At 37.5% G+C, this 20470-nt stretch overlaps 1 protein-coding gene across 1 annotated transcript; it reads right to left on the bottom strand.

Moving 5' to 3' along the window:
• Positions 1-1630: 1630 nt before the first annotated feature.
• LOC149500419 (sorbitol dehydrogenase-like) lies at positions 1631-20163 on the bottom strand. The gene is made up of 8 exons (XM_089736574.1): positions 20071-20163; positions 17107-17140; positions 10694-10827; positions 6965-7155; positions 5010-5293; positions 3975-4099; positions 3332-3453; positions 1631-2835 (listed from the first exon to the last, which is right to left on the bottom strand). The coding sequence occupies exons 1-8, from the start codon at positions 20122-20124 to the stop codon at positions 2658-2660; spliced, it is 1122 nt and encodes a 373-aa protein (XP_089592700.1). The 5' UTR covers positions 20125-20163; the 3' UTR covers positions 1631-2657.
• Between the last annotated feature and the right edge of the window lie 307 nt (positions 20164-20470).

The raw sequence follows: 20470 nt of genomic DNA, 5'->3' as shown, positions 1-20470 counted from the left end.
TTTTCCTAGAGCTATGCTTCATAAGATAAATCCCCATTATGAATGAAAACATGGCCATAACCACAGATAATACATATCGACGCTTGAAAGGCAACCGTGACGAAGCGACAATAACTGTTTTATACATAAATGATCGGCAATAACCATATTCGATGCGCAAAAAAAATATATTTCTAGGTCTATTAAAATCATTACAATCATATAGCTAGATTCGTTAAAATAGATTTTGTTTTCAGGTATTTCAACTTTAAATTAGTCTAGTCTTTAAATCGGTCTAGAAAAGCACCAGTGCGTCTCCTCCCGTGGGTATCGTAAAAGGCGATTAAGAGATTCATTGGAGCTACATTCTCTGTGTATCACGTCAGCACACTGCGATGCCCAAATAGCATTTACTGGTATTAGGACGTGTTGTGAGCTCACACAAGGCGGTACCATCATGTTGCCCATTTCGGGCGAAAATAATCATATCATATCATATGTCACACGATCCTGCCTGAAGGCTGGGACGTTATAGAATGCCACTAATATTTCTACGCTGTGAGGTATATGGGCTAGGATAACTGTGCAGTGCGTAAGATGGGCTGTACGTTAGTTCATCCATCTAGGCAATAACAAATAAAACAATAATTACACGTATATAACATTTGTATTATGTATTATATACATAATACAAATAACAAAAACGTACATTAAATACAAAGGTTTTTTCGATCAAAACGACTTGCGGCTGTTGCCACGAGGATGGCGGTATGATTGAAGGATTACTGGTGGCCCGGAAGTCTTTTTAGATTCACCAGGACAGGTGGGCCACTACGGGCTCGGTCAGAAGCACCTCCAAAGGAGACGTAGCAATTCCAGAGCAGTTGCTTCGCGAATTAAATGCACGTTGTGGGTTGTGACGAGGCAAGAAAATACTAGGAAAAGTTGACATTCTATATAATTTCTTACAGCTAATTAAATAGACACTTACGAAATTCTGTTCGACTTTAGTTATGCTTATAGATATTATAGAAATGTATACACTGTATTTCTATGGACAGGTGAAGGCAGGATTTTCATTTATTCCTAATCTATAAAAAATATAGGATCGTTTTGAAGAATTTAGCTGCAAAATACCCTAACTTGAAAATCTCTTGATTATTAGGAGTCGTCGTGGCCTAAAGGATAAGACGTCCGGTGCATTCGTGTTGAAGCGATGCACCGGTGTTCGAATCCCGCAGGCGGGTACCAATTTTTCTAATGAAATATGTACTCAACAAATGTTCACGATTGACTTCCACGGTGAAGGAATAACATCGTGTAATAAAAATCAAACCCGCAAAATTATAATTTGCGTAATTACTGGTGGTAGGACCTCTTGTGAGTCCGCGCGGATAGGTACCACCGCCCTGCTTATTTCTGCCGTGAAGCAGTAATGCGTTTCGGTTTGAAGGGTGGGGCAGCCGTTGTAACTATACTGAGACTTTAGAACTTGTATCTCACAAGGTGGGTGGCGCGTCTACGTTGTAGATGTCTATGGGCTCCAGTAACCACTTAACATAAGGTGGGCTGTGAGCTCGTCCACCCATCTAAGCAATAAAAAAAAAAAATTAAAAAAAAACACGTTTCTTTAAGGTATTTAAACGAATGATCTGTTTTTTAACATTTTTTTATTAACATACAAAAAATAAATAAAATGTAAATTATAAATTCACGATTTCTGCTAGGAAACTTAAGAATTGACTGGCGATAGGTAGTTATTACATATACGAATAAATTTCTTTCAAAAAAAATCAGAAATATTAATTAAATGATTGAGTTACTGGGGAGGTCAACGCCCATGTGTGACGCGGGGGGCGACCTCCAGTAGTCTTCACGACAGTTTCCGGGTTTTCAGATTAACAAATTATAAAAACATTTTTTAGCATTGGCTATTGTTTAAATGTCAGCGTATCAGTACATATAATATTATATCGGTTTTGGGAACGCGCGTTCCCTGTGTAAATTATATTAATAGTATTATATTGAAACTTATATAAATATCTAAAAAACATCAATAAACAGTTGCATTTAAAAATTATCACTGTGTTTCGTACACTTTTATATTATAATATAAATATTTATTATACACGAAAAGTAAATTCGTTACAATTTGGCACAAAAATTATCGGCAATTGTCATCTGACTTTAAATTTCAGGATAATATTTCTTTAGAAATTAATAACATAGTTGTCATCTTTATTATTTCATATAATAGAGATGAATTGTCATCTTTATTATTTCTTAAAATAGAGATGACAATTGTTGTACATATCGGGATGTCCATATTGATTACCCTTTGAAAAATTGCTACAGAACACTATATTGACTGGTGAAAAGCCATTTGGTTAAAGCGACTTTTTGCAGTTTTACAGAAGAGCCATTTAAAGCTTAAAATTTGGAAAAAATATAATAACAAAAAAAAAACTTCTTCAGCTATTTAAATGTAGTAAGCTTAATTGAAGTTCAATCAAAAACATAGAATTGTTGATGCTAGTACCAAATAAAACGCACCTTTAATCACAAAGATAACTGTGGCGTATTAAGCGAAATACCGCTTAAACCAAAGCCTTTCAGCCCTCGATATGATACCTACTGAAATCTGTATACTCTTTTTAGAATAATTTAGTTGCAATAGTTCAGAACTTTTGTGGGTTGTTCGTGTCTCGCGGCTGGACGTGGATCATGACCTTGATGCCGGCCCCCTGGCGCGCCACTTCGTACGCCTCCAGGCTCTCCTCGATGCTGAAGTGGTGGGTGACCAGCGGCTTCACGTTTATTTTCCCACTCGCTACCATCGCTAGTGCAGTGGGGTAGCTGAAGATTTAACGATATGTTTTTGTAGTGAAACTTCTTTAGGTGCGTTGAGAGTTGAAATTTAACTCGCGACAGATTTGTTACGGTTAGAGAGAAAAGATAAAATTTAGGACGAGCGAGAGTAAGAAAATACACCGGGCGTCTCGCGAACCACTCGACCTTAGTGAGAGGGAGAAAGCGAGCTAGGTCGTTTCTCTTAGACATATTCTGTTTACGGGCGTCGGGCACTAGATGGCTTGTAATAAGTTTCCGTTGCTCCTGTAGATGGCAGTAACATATTAACTAGATATCTTATATTTTATTTTTAATGAAGGATGTAAAAAAAATCGATGTATAATTTAAAATATACATATGTGAAGGGTTTTTTCTCTTATACACAGCATTCCCAATTACAAGAGAAATTTGATTTAAGGATGAAAAATGAAGAAAATCATTATGGCGATTTACTAGTGTTACTATGGTGCCCGTGTCTGGTGTCACGTACCTATGTACTTACTCGTTAACGTATCGGAAGATGCCCCGGATGTCGACCTCCCGCGAGAGGGCGCCCGCGAGCGGCACGGTCTGCTCGGGCGCTCCCATGCCGACCAGCACCGCCACGCCGCCAGACTTGGTGGCCTAGCGAACAGTTCACATTGGTTATTAGTGAAACCAGACCATATTATAGAAGTCGTCGTGTCCTAGGAATAAGACGTCCGGTGCATTTATTATTATTATTTAGCGACGAACGGTGTTCGAAATCCATTGGCAAGTGACAATTTTTCTAATGAAATACTTACTTAATTAATGTTCACGATTGACTTCCACGGTGAAGGAATAATCGTAAATTACATCGTGTAATAAAAATCAAACCCGCACAATTATAATTTGCGTAATTACTGGTGGTAGGACCTCTTGTGAGTCCGCGCGGGTGGGTACCACCGCCCTGGCTATTTCTGCCGTGAAGCAGTAATGCGTTTCGGTTTGAAGGGTGGGGCAGCCGTTGTAACTATACTTGAGACCTTAGAACTTATATCTCAAGGTGGGTGGCGCATTTACGTTGTACATGTCTATGGGCTCCTGTAACCACTTAACACCAGGTGGGCTGTGAGCTCGTCCACCCATCTAAGCAATAAAAAAAATCTGAAAGCGTGACAAACAAACTCTATTTCACAAATATCTGTATGAGTTAACTTAGACCAGCAGGTCAGTAAGGCAACGTGGCACGTATAATTTAAATTAAATAAACATCCATCCAAACACAAAGTACTTTTACAATAAAGACCTGTCATTTAACGAAACGTGTAATCTTTAAGAAAATAAAAAAATAATATTGCTTTTTCATCGTTTTTTTATGACATTGTTGCAATTATGTTACCTTTTTTTTTATTGCTTACATGGGTGGACGAGCTCACATTTTTTTTTTTTTTTGCCCTTGTAGGCAGACGATCATACGGCCCACCTGATGGTGAGTGGTTACCGTCGCCCATTTACTTCAGCAATGCCAAGGGCACAGCCAAGCCGCTGCCTACCGTGTTAACCTGGTATTAAGTGGTCACTGGAGCCCATGGAAATCTACAACGTAAATGCGCCACCCACCTTTGAAATCGTTTTCATTCCAGATATTCTTCAGAGCCGTTTGGATTTCGCCAAGTCGTTAGGCGCCGACTACACACTTCTCATAGGCAAGGACTCGAACGAGGCTGAGCTGGTGAGGAAGATTCATGAGATACTGGAGGGACATCCTGACGTGTCGTTCGACGTGAGTGGGGCCCAGACCACCATCAGATTAGCTTTGCTGGTTAGTAAATTTGTTAATTTTAAGCTATTAATTAATTATATAATGATTATTAAAATATTAATAATAAATAACTGGGAACAAATCATGCACAGTTACGCTGACGAAACGGTAGCGGTAGGCAGCGGCTTGGCTCTGCCCTTGGCATTGCTGAAGTCCATGGGCGACGATATCCACCCACCATCAGGTGGGCCGTATGCTCGTCTGCCTACAAGGGCAATAAAAAAAGAAAAAAAAAAACCGTCACCACCGTCATATCGTTAATATGCCCCACCCTTCAAACCGAAACGCATTACTGCTTCACGGCAGAAATAGGCGGGGTGGTGGTACCTACCCGCGCGCACTCACAAGAGGCCCTCCACCAGTAATTACGCAAATTATAATTCAACTATTCAACCGATTATCATGAAATTATGCACACATGCTGTGAGAGGTACTGCAGGAATTGTAGTGAAGCCGCGCGGTAAAACTATTACTAACAAACAAACATTGCTACCTATTATGAGTACTTTGTGTGCTCCAAAGGCTTTAGCTGTGAGCATGGTAAGGAGACCGATGGGTCCCGCTCCCAGTACCAGCACCACGTGTCCCGCCGAGACTCCGCCCCTCTTGCACGCGTGAATGCCCACCGCGAGGGGCTCCAATAGCGCTCCTTCTTCCATGGTCACGTGATCAGGAAGCCTGCGAATGAAGTCGGTTGTCAAGCCTACGCTTAATATAATTGCGGTCCAATATTTTATTTTTGAGCATACGTTCACGATTTTTATAGAAATTACTTTTAGCACTTATGACCACATTTTCTCTGTTCGTTAAAATCAAACTTGCATATTACATATTGAGTTATCCGCTATCGGTGGGATGGCGTAAGTGGGCCCGCATGGATGGGTAACCATTTCACACCAGATGTACCATGAGCTACCCTACTTTACCTATATGTTACCCTATCTGTACATAAAAAATAAGACCGGTTGAGCAAGCGTTTGCAATGATTCAAAAATAATAAATGTCTCTTAGGCGAGGCACTTGTGAAGGTAGAGTCGGACTGCATATACTTAGTCTGGCCATAAATACTGTTATAAAAATATACAAAATATTACATTTGAATTTGGAATCTGTCATTTTTAAATGATTGCTCATTGAGCTTTCTCATTTTGGCGCCAATATATTGTACAATATTTTGCGATATTAAAATGGAGTGGGGTGATAAAGAGAACCGAATCGCTGTGATTGCATTACACAAAATAGGTATGGAGCCAAATGCAATTTTTAAAACTCTCCATACGCTTGGTATTAGTAAAATGTTTGTGTACCGGGCTATTAATAGGTGTAATGAGACCTCCTCTGTTTGTGACAGAAAAGATCTGGCCGTCCACGTAGTGTTCGACGAAAAGGTGGTCAAAGCAGTAAGGGAAAGAATTCGAAGAAATCCTGTCCGAAAGCAAATGATTTTATCTCGGGAGATGAAGATAGCACCTAGAACCATGTCGCGTATTTTAAAAGATGACTTAGGACTTGCAGCCTATAAGAGACGTACTGGTCATTTCTTAACTGATAATTTAAAACAGAATAGGGTGGTAAAATCGAAACAACTACTGAAGCGGTACGCAAAGGGAGGTCATAGAAAATTTTTGTTTACGGATGAGAAATTTTTTACAATTGAGCAACATTTTAACAAACAAAATGACCGTGTCTATGCTCAAAGCTCTAAGGAAGCTTCCCAATTAGTCGACAGAGTGCAACGTGGGCACTATCCGACTTCAGTGATGGTTTGGTGTGGTATTAGCTATGAAGGAGTGCCTGGGCCATACTTTTGTGAAAAAGGTATCAAAAAATCGGCACAAGTGTATCAAGATACTAAAGCTCGGTCTACATAGTCTTGGTTGGGAACGAACGTTTCGGACTTCATCAGAGCTGAAGACTGGCCGTCGTCTAGTCCCGATCTTAATCCGCGGGATTATGATTTATGGTCGGTTTTAGAGACTACGGCTTGCTCTAAACGCTATCATAATTTGGAGTCCCTAAAACAATCCGTACGATTGGCTGTGAAAAATTTTCCCATCGAAAGAGTGCGTGATAAGCTTTTTATACTTTAAATTGTTTTATATTTATGTAATATATTAACACACTATAAAAGTAATAAATGTTATTTGCCATAGTTTTTTTTTGTTTTCCTTTGTAACAGTATTTATGGCCAGACTAAGTAGGTACTACATAGAAATTCGTTCGTTTGGTTTGAAAGAGAAAATAGATTTTAATGCCTTCATATTGTGATAAACGTAAAATGTCAATATTTATTGTCCAATCTTTGTTCTCACGGGAACTTTCAAAACGCAATTCCTTGCGAGTACTTACTTGAAGCAAAAATCGGCCGCGTGCTTGTAATATCTGACAAGGTTTCCGTTTGCCGGGGGTGTGGCGCAGAAGATCATGTCGGGACATAGGTGGTATCGTCCTGTCTTACAGAACTTGCAGTACCGACACGGCACGCCGGGCTCTATGGCCACTCGATCACCAACTGTCAGATTCTTGACTTTCGAACCGATCTGCAACAGAATTTACCCAAGTGTGAAGTTCATTTTGTTGTTCAGATGCTTAAATCCATCTGCTGTTAAGGGATTATTGAGGCATTAAGCTGTTCCACCCTCCAAACCTAAATGTATGACTACTTTGCGGTAGAAATAAGCACGGTGGTGGTACCCACGCGTGCGGTCTTACAATATGGTACATTTACTAATTAGCCAAGCTTATTTGTTTTCTTCCACGATGCTATGTCCTCATCAGGGAAGTAGTTCAAGAACGCGTATTAAATAAGTATTTACTCCGACACGCTCTTGTGACTTCGGTACCGGAAATCTTATTTTTGAAGCCACGATAGCCTCTATTTAGTCTAGTCAGTATGTACTCTAAAGAAAAATGAAAAGCTTTGAAAAGATTAACAAGTATCTTCTTTTTTTACCCCCGCACTCTGTTAAGAGCATTAAAGCTATAAAATAAAACACTTACATTTAATTACAAATATACAAAGCATGCACTTATCAATGTATTATCAGTTGGAACATCCGATATACAAGTGAAGAACTACGTTTCTCAAAGTTTGGTGGCGAGTCGCTGTGGTGCTTTCGGACCCCGATTACCGCTTATTACCAGTTGGACCGTGAACAATAATACATAACTCAAGACTTTGCGTTAAGGTTAGGACTGGGGCGAAGAAAGTGTGATTTCGATAGGTGCCAAGCCTATTAAAGATCTGGGACTAACTACCTCTACTATAAAGCTTCGTCGGTGCAACAGCCCTATCTTAGCACAGATGTAGTCATAGTGAGAAAAATAGCCGAAATTTTACCAACTAGGTCTCTCTTAGATGATGTGATCCGTATATTTCAAAATATTTCACTTGCTGATCCAACTTTTGGTACACCGGTTCCCATTGATATACTACTGGCCAGAGATCTGTTTCCTCAAATATATGATGGAGAAAAATTCGTGTGACAAGATAAGGATATGCCGCTGGCATTGCATTCCCTTTTCAGTTACGTTATTGCAGGTCAGGTCTCTACTTAAGGTCATAGAGCTCGAGACGCTCTAGACGTTTGTTGCCTTTTTTGGAGCCTGAAGCAAGAGACGCGGTCTTTCTTGGAGATAGAAAGCATTCTTATCGACGAATCACAGCATCCAAATAACATATTATCGGGACATTGTTTAATCGCGACTATACCCGGGATAAGAAAAGTAGATTTAGCATAAACTATGTGTTGCAACCTTTTTATGAACTTGTTGTTTTATATGGAGCAGCAGAACATAGATTCATTAACATAGAGAAGAAGTTAGAACGCGATCTGAATTTGAAATTTATCCGTGAGTACGTAGGTCTTGGACACAAGGACCACGTAGGCGCGGTTCAAAACGTGGGTTCGAAAAATATCATCCCGCATTTTTGTATTTTGTGGCCAGCTACTAAATTTCAACCGATCAATTGAGAGCCGTATTTGACGCTTCATGCAAGACAGTTCCTGTTAAATTAATGAAATTCAATAAGTTCAATGTTAAATTATTCGTGTGCGATATCATGATAAGCTATGTGTATGTACATATGTTTAACTACTTCGTCGTAATATTTCTATTAAGCATTTTATCTTTCTCTTAATTAAATAAACATTTGATGATAAACTTCGAGTGGCACTGGAATATTTTGGAATTGGGTTAACGACAAAGGGAAGATCTTTCATCGATCGGGTGCAATTGATTGTCCAATTTCAGTTTTAATTAGGCTGCAAACTTGCGAAATATGCACCTTTTAAAAGCAGACATAGGCTTACAAAATACGTATTGTTTTCTCCGCTTATATAAAGATCGGTAGGTGGGTAAATTATCCGGTAATACGACTTCCAGAACGATTGCGACACCTACACCTCGTATACCTCTAATTAAATATGTAATTCGTCAAAATCGTGTGTACCTTGACCTATAACGATTGAATTTTTGTCTACATTTTTTTATCTTTATTTAAGGAGATTATTCACCTAGTGAATATGCCACTCCATTGTGCAACAAAAGAGAGTAACAAAATAATTATATAAAAAAATAAGGGAAACTGTTATCGTCTCTGAAGGCCCACTAAAACTATTTTATAAAGTGACTTAGCCATTTCGGATTCCGGAAAGGCTAATACGTAATTTACATCTCCAACTTTTCGAAAATCTGCATATTTTGCAAAGAATTGTTGTCTCAAATCATCGTTCCGCGCACACTCCATCATAATAATATGAAAAGCATCTTCCACACTGGGAACTGAACACTTGGAATCAGGATCCTTCCCCATTAAATGAGCAATTGTCTACATTAAAATTTTTATGTAAGAAACTGGAACACACATATGCACACTCGACTTCTATGTTGCAAACGGAATATCGTGTAAGAAAATAAAACTTGCAAATTTTAGAGATTTGGATAAGTACTTTGGTAATTAGATAGATATTGAGAGCATGGACGGGCTATCGTTACCACAAAACATACGTTATGGTTTAAAAGAAACTAATGATTCTGGGTTGGCGGCGGCATACAAGTCACTATTCATAAAAATGGTGAATGAGTCGATAAGGACTCTGTTAACCATTAATAACAAGTGAGTCGTGATTTCGTCTACCCTATTAGAGCAAAAAAACTCTTGATCACCCTCACATAATTTCAAATTTATCCTTTATAGGGGTGTACGAAGTTTTTATTTATATATTGCTTGTGTGGGTTGACGAGCTCACAGCCCACCTGGTTTTAAGTGGTTACTGGAGCCCACAGACATCTATGACGTAAATGCGCCACCCACCTTGAGATATAAGCTCTAAGGTCTCAAGTATAGTTACAACGGCTGCCGCACCCTTCAAACCGAAACGCATTACTTCTTCACGGTAGAAATAGGCAGGGTGGTGGTACCTACCCGAGCGGACTCTCAAGAAGTCCTACCACCAGTAAGGTTTTTAAGGTTAAATTAAAATGCTACAGTACATGGAAATGTAATTCATTTTCTGAGCTGTCAGACTGAGAATCAGACTTGTTGTTTTGAAAATAACGACGACGTTCGTTCGAACTTGTATGTTACCAGTCAGCTGTTTTCTTAATTGTGTTACATTGCGTGTCACGCGAACAATAGTTTTGTAGTTGTACGATCGTAAATTAATGTTTTTGTAGCGTGCAACATTCGGTCGCACTCGGGCGTCATCGGTCGCGATCGGAGTTCCCGAACGCGCAGGTGTCCCGTGACGTCATGCAACAAGATTGGCGTGCGTCGATTTAAGTTGAATGTAAAACGTAATTTTTTAGTTTTAATTTGTATCTTGTAGCGCCTAGTGTTGTTTACTTTACTTTTGGTTTATATTTTAATATTGTACACATTATAGATATTGTTGAAATGGTGTGTTTGTCTTTTGTATATTCAGAGTGAAACTATCTCGCGAATACGAACAACAAATAACAAACCAAATTTTCAAGAATTAGCAGAGTCGTCTTCGCTTCCGATACACCCTGTATTAAGGAACAAACTTCAAATAGTATATTAGTCTAAATTGAAAGAAATTACCACTATTTTACCTCAGCCACTACTCCTGAAGCTTCGTGTCCCATGATCATTGGTTCTTGCAGCACGAAGTGTCCGCATTGACCCTTCTGCCAGTATTGGATGTCTGACCCGCAGATACCCACGCAGTCCATGCGCAGCAGTACCTCTGGGGACCAACAGAAACTATGACTCGTAACGTCACAACATAAAGTGAATCCGATCGCCCATCTTCAGTCATGTGCTCCTCACGCCAAGTTTCTCTACGCAGACGTTGACTTTGTTACACGTAATTTGAATCAAAATGGGTTATTTATCTGAATCCTGAGATTATCTTATTATGAAGATAACACTCAACTACGAGATGATGCTTTAAGATCCTTAATATCTTTTGTGTGCAAAGGAACGCAAATTTCACAATAACTTATTATTATAAATATTACTTTCTAGTTTTTTTTTTTTTTTATGGCTCGAGTCTCTTCTTTTACGAATTACTCTGCCAATGTCAGGTAGATAGAATATCAATGATATAGATAGATATAGATTGTAGCAGATGAGATGAATAAGAACTGGAGAAAAATTTGTAAATATTTTTACAGTTTAATGTTATTGCGGGAAATAAAATAAGCTAATGCATTTACAACTTTAGGATTAGGGAATGTTAAGAGATAGTTCATATTAACTGGGAACGGGATGTTAGTGTTAGTTAGTAAACAATATAGTGGTGGGCATTCAACATTAAGAGCGCATTCCAGAAATATATGATCTAAAGTACCGATAGATTTACCGCAACTACACATAGGAGAAGGTTTAATTTTTAGCTTAAATAAAAATTGTGGTGAGCAAAAGTGACCCAATCGAAGCCTGATAAGTACACTAGTTATTTGCTTGTTGAATTTTTTGAACTTATAAAACCAAGGTTTGATAAAGACACTAGGATTTATTTTAGAATATTGATATTTGTAGGTTTCCCATTGCTTTTGCCAGTCTGATACGAGATTAAGTTTAATATTATGAATAAGATCACGACTTACATTCGCGTAGTACTCACAATCACCACTATGTGTTGCTTCTTTAGCCATTTGATCCACAGTTTCATTACCAAGAATTCCTGTATGTGAAGGGATCCAAACTATTTCAACTTTAATGTTGTTTTGATGACAGGTGAACAACAGGTTTTTGATTATACAAACTAGCGGATTTTCTAAACAATTCTTTATCGGATTCTTTGAAATGGCTTGAATAGCACTAGAACAATCACTGAATATCGCGGAGTAGTTGATTGAGTGCTGCATGATGAACTTTAGACAACTTATCAATGCAATACACTCGCCCGTGAATACTGAGGTTTCTGGGGGTAGTTTGTGCAATTTGTAATGATTTGCGTTTGGGTGATAGAAGGCAGCACCAGTGTTATCATTTGAAACTAATTTCGAGGCATCGGTGAAAAATAAATTCCACCGTGGCCATTTTTCTTCTACCATGTTTAAAAATTTTAAGTTGGCGTTTTTTGTATTTTTTTCTAAACCTATGTTTAGATAAACTGTGGGGGAATGGCAGAGGGCCTTAAATGATATTTTGAAAATAGGGAGGGTGTCGGATTGAATTAAGGGAGATTGGAAGCTATCAATATAATTTACACTTTTAATGAGACAGGGCTGTTCCCTACTATTCCAGAAGTTTGAAGTCATACAATTTTGAAGAGCAGATAATTTTGATATAATAGCATTAGGGTGTATTTGAGCTAAACGGAGAGTATATCGATCTGAAAGATACTGTCGTCTCAGGCTTAAGGGCGGCTCTGCACTTTCGACCTGTAGGGCTCGAGTTGGGGAGGATTTCATTGCACCCAGCACTATTCTTAAGGCTTTGAACTGAACTGAGTCTAATCGAGACAGAATACTTTTAGTTGAGGTCTGCAGGAAAATTGAGCCGAAGTCTATAATACTGCGAACTAGAGCATTATAAAGGAGTTTTTGACTATAGGGATGGGCACCCCACCATGTACCAGATAGTGCGCGTAGCACATTGATGTTTTTTTCACATTTTTTACTGTGTTATCGACGTGTGCCGAACCCGTAAGCTTGGCGTCTAGTATTAGACCCAGAAATTTTGCCTCTGTTACTAGTGGAATACTATATCCTTGATATACGATGTTTATATTAGGGGGAGAACGCTTTCTTGAAAATAATACTACTTGACTCTTTATTGGAGCTACGTCAAAGCCGTGGTCCAATAACCAGTTACCAACAGAGTCCAAACAAGCATTTATATCAAGTGAACCCTCATTGATATTTTCGTGCACACGATAGATGCAGATATCATCTGCGTATTGAATAATTTCACAGTTATTTGTGAGAGCGGAGCCTATATCCGAAGTATAAATATTAAATAATAATGGACTAATAACTGAACCCTGAGGGAGTCCCTTCCACACAGTTCTTTCTGTAGATAAGAGGCCATCTATACGAAAGCTGATCTTACGTTCTACCAGTAAATTGCATATAAATTGTACTACTTTACAGGGAATGCTCAGCTTGAACAGTTTGTTCCTGAGCACCGAAATTAGTACGTTGTCGTAGGCCGATTCTATATCTAAGAAAACTGATATGACCGAGTGTTTATTGGAAAATGCAATCTGGATGTCAGATATTAGAAGCGCGTGGCAGTCCATAACACTTTTACCTTTTCTAAACCCTAATTGGCTGGGAGAGTGGATACCTTGACTCTCTACAAACCAGTCCAATCTATTTTTCAGAAGATGTTCTGTGATTTTACATAATGTTGAGGAAAGGGCTATGGGTCTATATGATGATGATAGTAGTGGGTCTTTTGAAGGTTTTAGGACTGGGAGGATAATTTGGTGTTTCCAAGATGGCGGGATGGAACCGGTGTCAAAAAATGAATTTATAATAGTTAGAAGATGATAAAGAGCATTATCTGGGCATTCTTTTACAAAGGAATAAGGGATACCGTCTAATCCTGGGGTAGAATCTTTTAAATTGCCTAATACCATTTTTAGTTCTGCAATAGAAAACGGAACATCTAGATCAGTAGAGTGGGTAAAATGATAGGACATGGGGAGTTCAGAAAACCAAGGCACATAAGCTGGGGCTAGCTTATTGCAAAATTCTTTGGTCCAGCTATTTAAGTTTGTTTTAGGCGATGGGATGGCTAGTTTGCTAGATTTGTATCTTCTTAGCATGTTCCACATTACAGTTGGATGCGTAGATGGTGAAACGTTTTGGCAAAAAGATTGCCAACCCGTGCGTTTCTTCCTATTTAGCAGTCTTTTACTTTTGGCTTCAATTTTACGGAATGAGATATAATTTTCTAATGTCATATTTTTATTAAAATTTAATTCAGCATATTTTCTTGCTTTGACTACCTCCGTACATTGTTGATCCCACCATGGAGGAGAGGGAATTTTTCTGGATGATATATTTTTAAATGGAATGTTGGTTGAGCTAGCAGAATGTAGAACATCGACAAAATTCTCATAACATTCGAGTGCATTGGCGTTAGTGACGCTTTCTTTTAAACTTATTTCATTTTCCACACAGGTTCGGAAGCCACTCCAATTGGCCGCATTCAATCGATATTTAAAAAGAGAAGGAGGGCTCATAGTTTTTCCAAAAGAGGGGAAAGAAATTTTAATGGGGGCATGATCACTACAATAAGTGTGTTGGTCTATGTCCCATGATAAAAGAGGTGCAAGAGAGGGTGAACAAATGGACAAGTCCACCGCGGAAGGATTTTGAAGAGGAGAAGTTTTACGCGTGGGTCGGCCATCATTTAAAATAACTAGATCACCGTCATCTAGTATTTGACAGAGTTTTTCTCCTGGTCTATCATTTCGGTATGAACCCCACAGAGTATTGTGGCAATTAAAATCGCCGACTATAACAATTGGGGGTGGAAGGGAGTTAATTATTCTACTAAGTTCAGTTATGATAGAAATAGTAGGATGCGGTATATAGATAGAAAGTAATGTAATAGTTTTAGATTTGAAATACACAGTGGCAGCTAGCATGTAAACATTCTCAATTGACGGTAAAGAGATTTGAATATATTTTACGCAGTTTCTGAATAATAGGGCCACGCCGTCCCATCCATCCGGGCGGTCGTGCCTTAAAGTGGCGTATTGTGGAATATAAAAAGGCGTTGACGGCTTAAGCCATGTTTCAGATATTGCGACTATTGATGGTTCGTGTTTATTAATCAGATAGCATAGTTCATTTTTTTTATGAACTATGCTCCTGATATTCCATTGTAGAATGATTTCCGTTTTGATTGATTAAAAGTTGGGTAATTTCGAATAGTTTTTCGGCAACGTTGGACGGTAAACTTTGATTGGTGGATACATAGGTAACTAGGCTTTGTTGTAGTAGATCAAGGATATCTGATATTTTAGAGACATCTGTAGAGTTGGAAATAGTTTTAGAACTCTGCAGAGCACAACCGTTTTCAGGAGTAGGTATATTAAATTCTCGAATGATATTTTCATATGCTTTTTTATCATAACCCCCTTGAATTGAGGCTCTAGGTTTTGGTTTTAAAAAAACGGTTTTTCTGTAAGAATTAGTCTCAATGTGATTTATTGGATCTTGGGTGGGCACTCTTGTAACGTGAGCTTGTTTTAGAACTTCTGAGTATGGACGTTGAGAGGCGGCAATGCCTTTTGCAGCCTCCTGAAAAGATATTCCTTCTTCTGACATACGTGTTTTGATTTCGCGTTGACGTTGTTGCTCAGGACAATTTTTATCTAAAGCGGAATGTGTGCCTGAACAAAAAATGCAGGACAGTGAGTCATCGTTAATATAACATCTATTGCTAGAATGTAGTCCGCCGCATTTATGACAACGTGGATTTGATCTACACGCTTCTTTAACATGGCCGTAACGACAACAGTTAAAACACTGTATCACTGGAAATTTATAGGGTTCTATGGCAATAGAGTTATGGAAGCAATAAACGTAGCGAGGGAGCCGCTGTCCATCAAAAGTCAGAACTACTGTCTCACTAGGACGCCATTCGTAGGATGTCTCGTTCCTAACTTTATAATTAAGCCTCCTAGCTTTAACTACCTTTCCGCAACCTAATGGAACATCTATATAGTTTGGTATCTCTTCATTAGAGAAATCTGTGGGAATGCCCCTGGCAATTCCCATACGAGTTACCTGATAAGACGGGATAAAAGCTTTATAGCCTTTTTCAAGTAGGAGACTATTTTCTAGGAAATCGTTTGCAGCAGATGAGATCGTAAATTCCACAACTATCCTGTTACGGCCTAATTTTTTAATTCCGTCTTTACTGATATGTGGAATGTTATGTTTAAAGATGAATTGACCAAATTTTACAGGGTGGATTGATACTCCTGAAGAGGGGTCACTTTCAATCTTAGAAACATGTACTGCAAAAGGTCCCAAATCTGATGATAGGTATTTACGAGTGTATGCCGGGGTCGAAGGTTGATTATTTTTCGATGATTTTGTCGAATTTTCAATCCTAGTTATTTTGTGTCTAATGGACTGATCATCTGCGATTGGGCCTCTTTTCCGCGATGAGGCTTCATTTGGTAATAGCTCGACGTCAGGAATAGGTGAGGAAGAACTTGACCGAATGGAAGGAGCTGTCAATGTTGAAAAACTTGGAGATCCTAGGGATTCACTATCCCGGGATTCAGAATCATGTTCTGGTATCCCCGGATCGGGAGGTTTATTTTTGTCAGAATTCATATTACATTTTATAAGTGAGGGTACACCATAAAAAAGAATTAATTTATAATAAGTAAGAAAAAATGATATTTAAAGAATATAAAACTACTTACCAACACCGAGAAACATAAACTAAACTAAATAAATAAATGTTAAACACTCACAAATAAGGAAATATTTACAAATAACATGCAAGAATAATATTTAATAGACCGCGATGACAACCACGTGATATTCGCACTAGAGCTGACCACAGAGTCCCCTACTTTCTAGTTATTACACGTGTTTTCATTCGTGTTAATAGAGGCAAAACACTCTTGGCAGTAATACTTATTTCTAGATTAACGGTATCTTATGTTCTTTAACGAACCTTTAACTACGTGCTTTCAAAATTTTATAATGTCGTTTAGGGATTTTCAGTCGTGATTGCGTAACAAATACACGTTCACTTTTGCATTTATAATATTTAAAATTTGCGACATATTTCAACTTAAATTGAATAAAGAGATTTGCTAAAACCTGAGAAAATATTTAATTGTAATATAGAAAAACACGTTTACTTTTATTTTTTATCATTAAAACGTTTCTACCTAGTAGTACTTGTTCATTTAAGATTGTATACATCATTGTTAAAAGAAGTATTGAATGTACAACCAACAAACACTAGTTTCTATATAATAACAGTTCAGAGATCCTGTTATTTTTTACTTTTATTAATGTACTCAACTCACCATCTTCAGATATTTCAGGGATCGGTGTTTGTACCTGTAACCAAAATATTATTCAGTTTGAATTTTTAAACAAAATTCCGAACAAATATATCAATTAATAAACTACGTACTAGGTATAGGTATAATCTTCTCCGATTATTTATTTATGAACTCTACCTACTATATTGCTATATTGCTGCTGCTCTTATAGGTCAGCATGTTTATGGTCGTCAGTTATCCAGAGGTGTTTTCGATTGTATTAATTAATTTTAAAATCATTCTATAGAGTTATATTATATTAAATGAGACCTTAGAACTAATGTCTCAAGGTGGGTGGCGGTATTTAGATCATTGGTGTCTATGAGCTCCAGTAACCACATAACACCAGGTAGACCGTAAGTTATTATTAACTATTAAGAATCGGGTACTTTTCTTAGCATACATATTATTATCGGGAATAATTATCACGCTTCAATGTATGTATAAAGGATACCGATCCTTTCAAACCGATGACAAGTTGACGTTACTAGAACGAAACCGTTCTCGTAGTGCCGGAACTTTAATAGGTTTCCGATTTTTAGATACATCAGAAACGCGAATAATTTTTTTTAAATTTTCGTCCAACAGATTTTTTATTATTATAATACTTCTTTATAGAATACTTCTTTTGTTGCTCTAGATTAGTGGATAAGCCCACCTGATTGTATACAATTAGCAGACCTGTCGAGGTCTCAACGTGATTGTCGACGACCAGCTTGAGACATAACTTCAAGGTCTCAATATATCTATATATATAAAAATGAAACCCGTTTTCCGTTGTCACGACATAACATGAAAACGGCTTGACCGATTTGGCTAATTTTGGTCTTGAATTATTTGTTGAAGTCCAGAGAAGGTTTAAAAGGTTAGATAAATATAAAAATATTCGGAATTAAATAAAAATAACAATTTTGTTTTTCCTTTGATGTGTCCCCCGTCGGACGGATTCCTTTTGTTTGTTTTAAGTTTATCTTAAACAAAAGTTTAGGTCTTTTATTTATCAATTGAGGCACTACGAAGTCTGCCGGGTCAGCTAGTTATAATATATATTGTCAATTAGTCTGAATATATTATAATATATATTGAGAAGATAGAGTTTGAAGATCATGTAGAAAACAGCTAGAGCCAGATGATGATTGAATGATGGTTATGAACATTCATCAGAATCGACATTGAGGTCCAAGTTTCGATTCTTTTCGTTTTCTGAATCCGGTTTTTTTTTGGGAGAAGGTATTACTGGTAGCCTGAAGGCCTTTCCAGTTTCACTGGAATAGGTGGATACGGCGAGAAACTCAGCGGGCTGATATATGGGTTAGACTGTTAGGTGTATTTCGTAGGCGCCCGAACAATTGTTAGTGGTTAGTTGCAATCCACTGTGATTCTCGCCGGATTTTCCAGGCAAGTCGCGATTCCGACCCGGTAGATTCATCGAAGCACTGCTCTTGCAGCGTTAGCAAATCCTCTCAGGCTGAGCCCCGTGAGCTCGCCTATCAACCAAGGTTGAAAACAGATTACTGGCAAATAGTTATTATTATAGATAAAGATTAATGTGTGTTCGAAATATCTATTTTATAAATGATTCCAGAGTTTGTAAGAGATCGTTTCTTGTTCTTGTCGATTCTACGTCTTACATCGTGATTTTTGCATATACCTTGTTACAAAAACACATAGACATATTTTATAATTGAAAATAAATAATAGTTTAAAAAAAACTAAAAAAATACGCTTTTATAGAAATCCAAATAAAAAATAGAAAATAAATGTTAATAAATTTTAATTAAAAATAGTGTAAGAAAAAATGATTTTATCGTAAAAAAAGCGTGGGGTGCTTGATATCAATAGTTATAAATATTTTATGAACAGATATGACTAGAAGGGTTATTTTGATAATAGCCTGAAAAGCACCCTTATTAAAACTTATTTTCTATTTTTCAGTTGGATTTTCTATAAAAGCGTACTTTTTAGTTTTTTTAAACTATAATTTATTTTTCATTTTTTTGTTTAATATTGAATTGTCATCGGTCCTTACTAAGTATGCGTACCTGTGCCAAATTTCGAGTTAATCCGACGTTTCGAAGGGGGTCAAATAGTGTTCAAAAATTTTACTGGTGGTAGGACCTCTTGAAAGTCCGCGCGGGTAGGTACTACCTCCCTGCTTATTTCTGCCGTGAAGCAGTAATGCGTTTCGGTTTGAAGGGTGGGGCAGCCGTTGTAACTATACCTGAGACCTTAGAACTTATGTCTCAAGGTAGGTGGCGCATTTACGCTGTAGATGTCTATGGGCTCCAGTAACCACTTAACACCAGGTGGGCTGTGAGCTCGTCCACCCATCTAAACCATAAAAAAAAAAAGATTCCGTTACATACTAAAAAAGCACTATTCCCGAGGGATATTTTTTTTGTGGATTAACGCGCGTGTAGTATTTATTTTAGATTTTAAATTTTACTATATTTGAGTCGACTATTATCAAAGGCGGCAATCTGACTTTTGGACAATGATTGGTAAATCAGAAAAACGAATTATTGACTTTGTATTCCATTGGCAGTCACAAAACTCTTCGGAACGAGATCTTAGATAAATAACAGGTTAACTATTAACCTTTATTTAATGCAGGTTTTGAACCGTATTCTTTGAAGGAGACGATTATATTCAAATAAATCTGTATTGACATATCAATAAAATTTTTTTGTCCAAATGCACAGATTGCCACCTTTGATAATAGACGACTCATTTGACACTATATCCAAATACCTCGATATAAAAAAAACCTAAATCTATATTATCAATAAAACCCTTTAAAACCAGAGTTTTGTTCTTTATTACAGTAAAAATAGCAATTTAAATATTCCCAAGATAACTTTTTTAGTCTAAATGTAAATAGTACTACTATTAACGTTGATAAATTATTATGAGCCTTTTTGTTATTAAAAATAAATATTGACTTACCAAACGCAAATCATTTGTTTTGTACAATAAAGCGGTTATGTTATCTGTGGCCATGTCGGACGCGTGAGATCTCACTGACACTCTTGGTTTTACTGAATGAAATAAAAAATTATAATTATGGATACCTATTATGAGTCTGTACCACGAACGCAGCTACGAGCTACAATCGTAATAATAGCGTTGGAGGAGTGTCCGTTTTGTAAATAGTAAAGTGAAAAACAACAGAAATGTATGGGAACGAGGTTCAGAGATATTCAGTAGACGGTCCTTTTATTACTTTGAATGAACTTTTTATTTATTGCTTAGAGGGATGGACGAACTCACAGCCCACCTGGTGTCAAGTGGTTACTCGAGCCCATAGACATGTACAACGTAAATACCGCCACTCACCTTGAGATAT

This window comes from Bombyx mandarina, chromosome 21, assembly GCF_030267445.1.
Source record: "Bombyx mandarina strain Sakado chromosome 21, ASM3026744v2".
NCBI lineage: Eukaryota > Metazoa > Arthropoda > Insecta > Lepidoptera > Bombycidae > Bombyx > Bombyx mandarina.
This window is presented reverse-complemented; position numbering and strand designations above follow the sequence as displayed.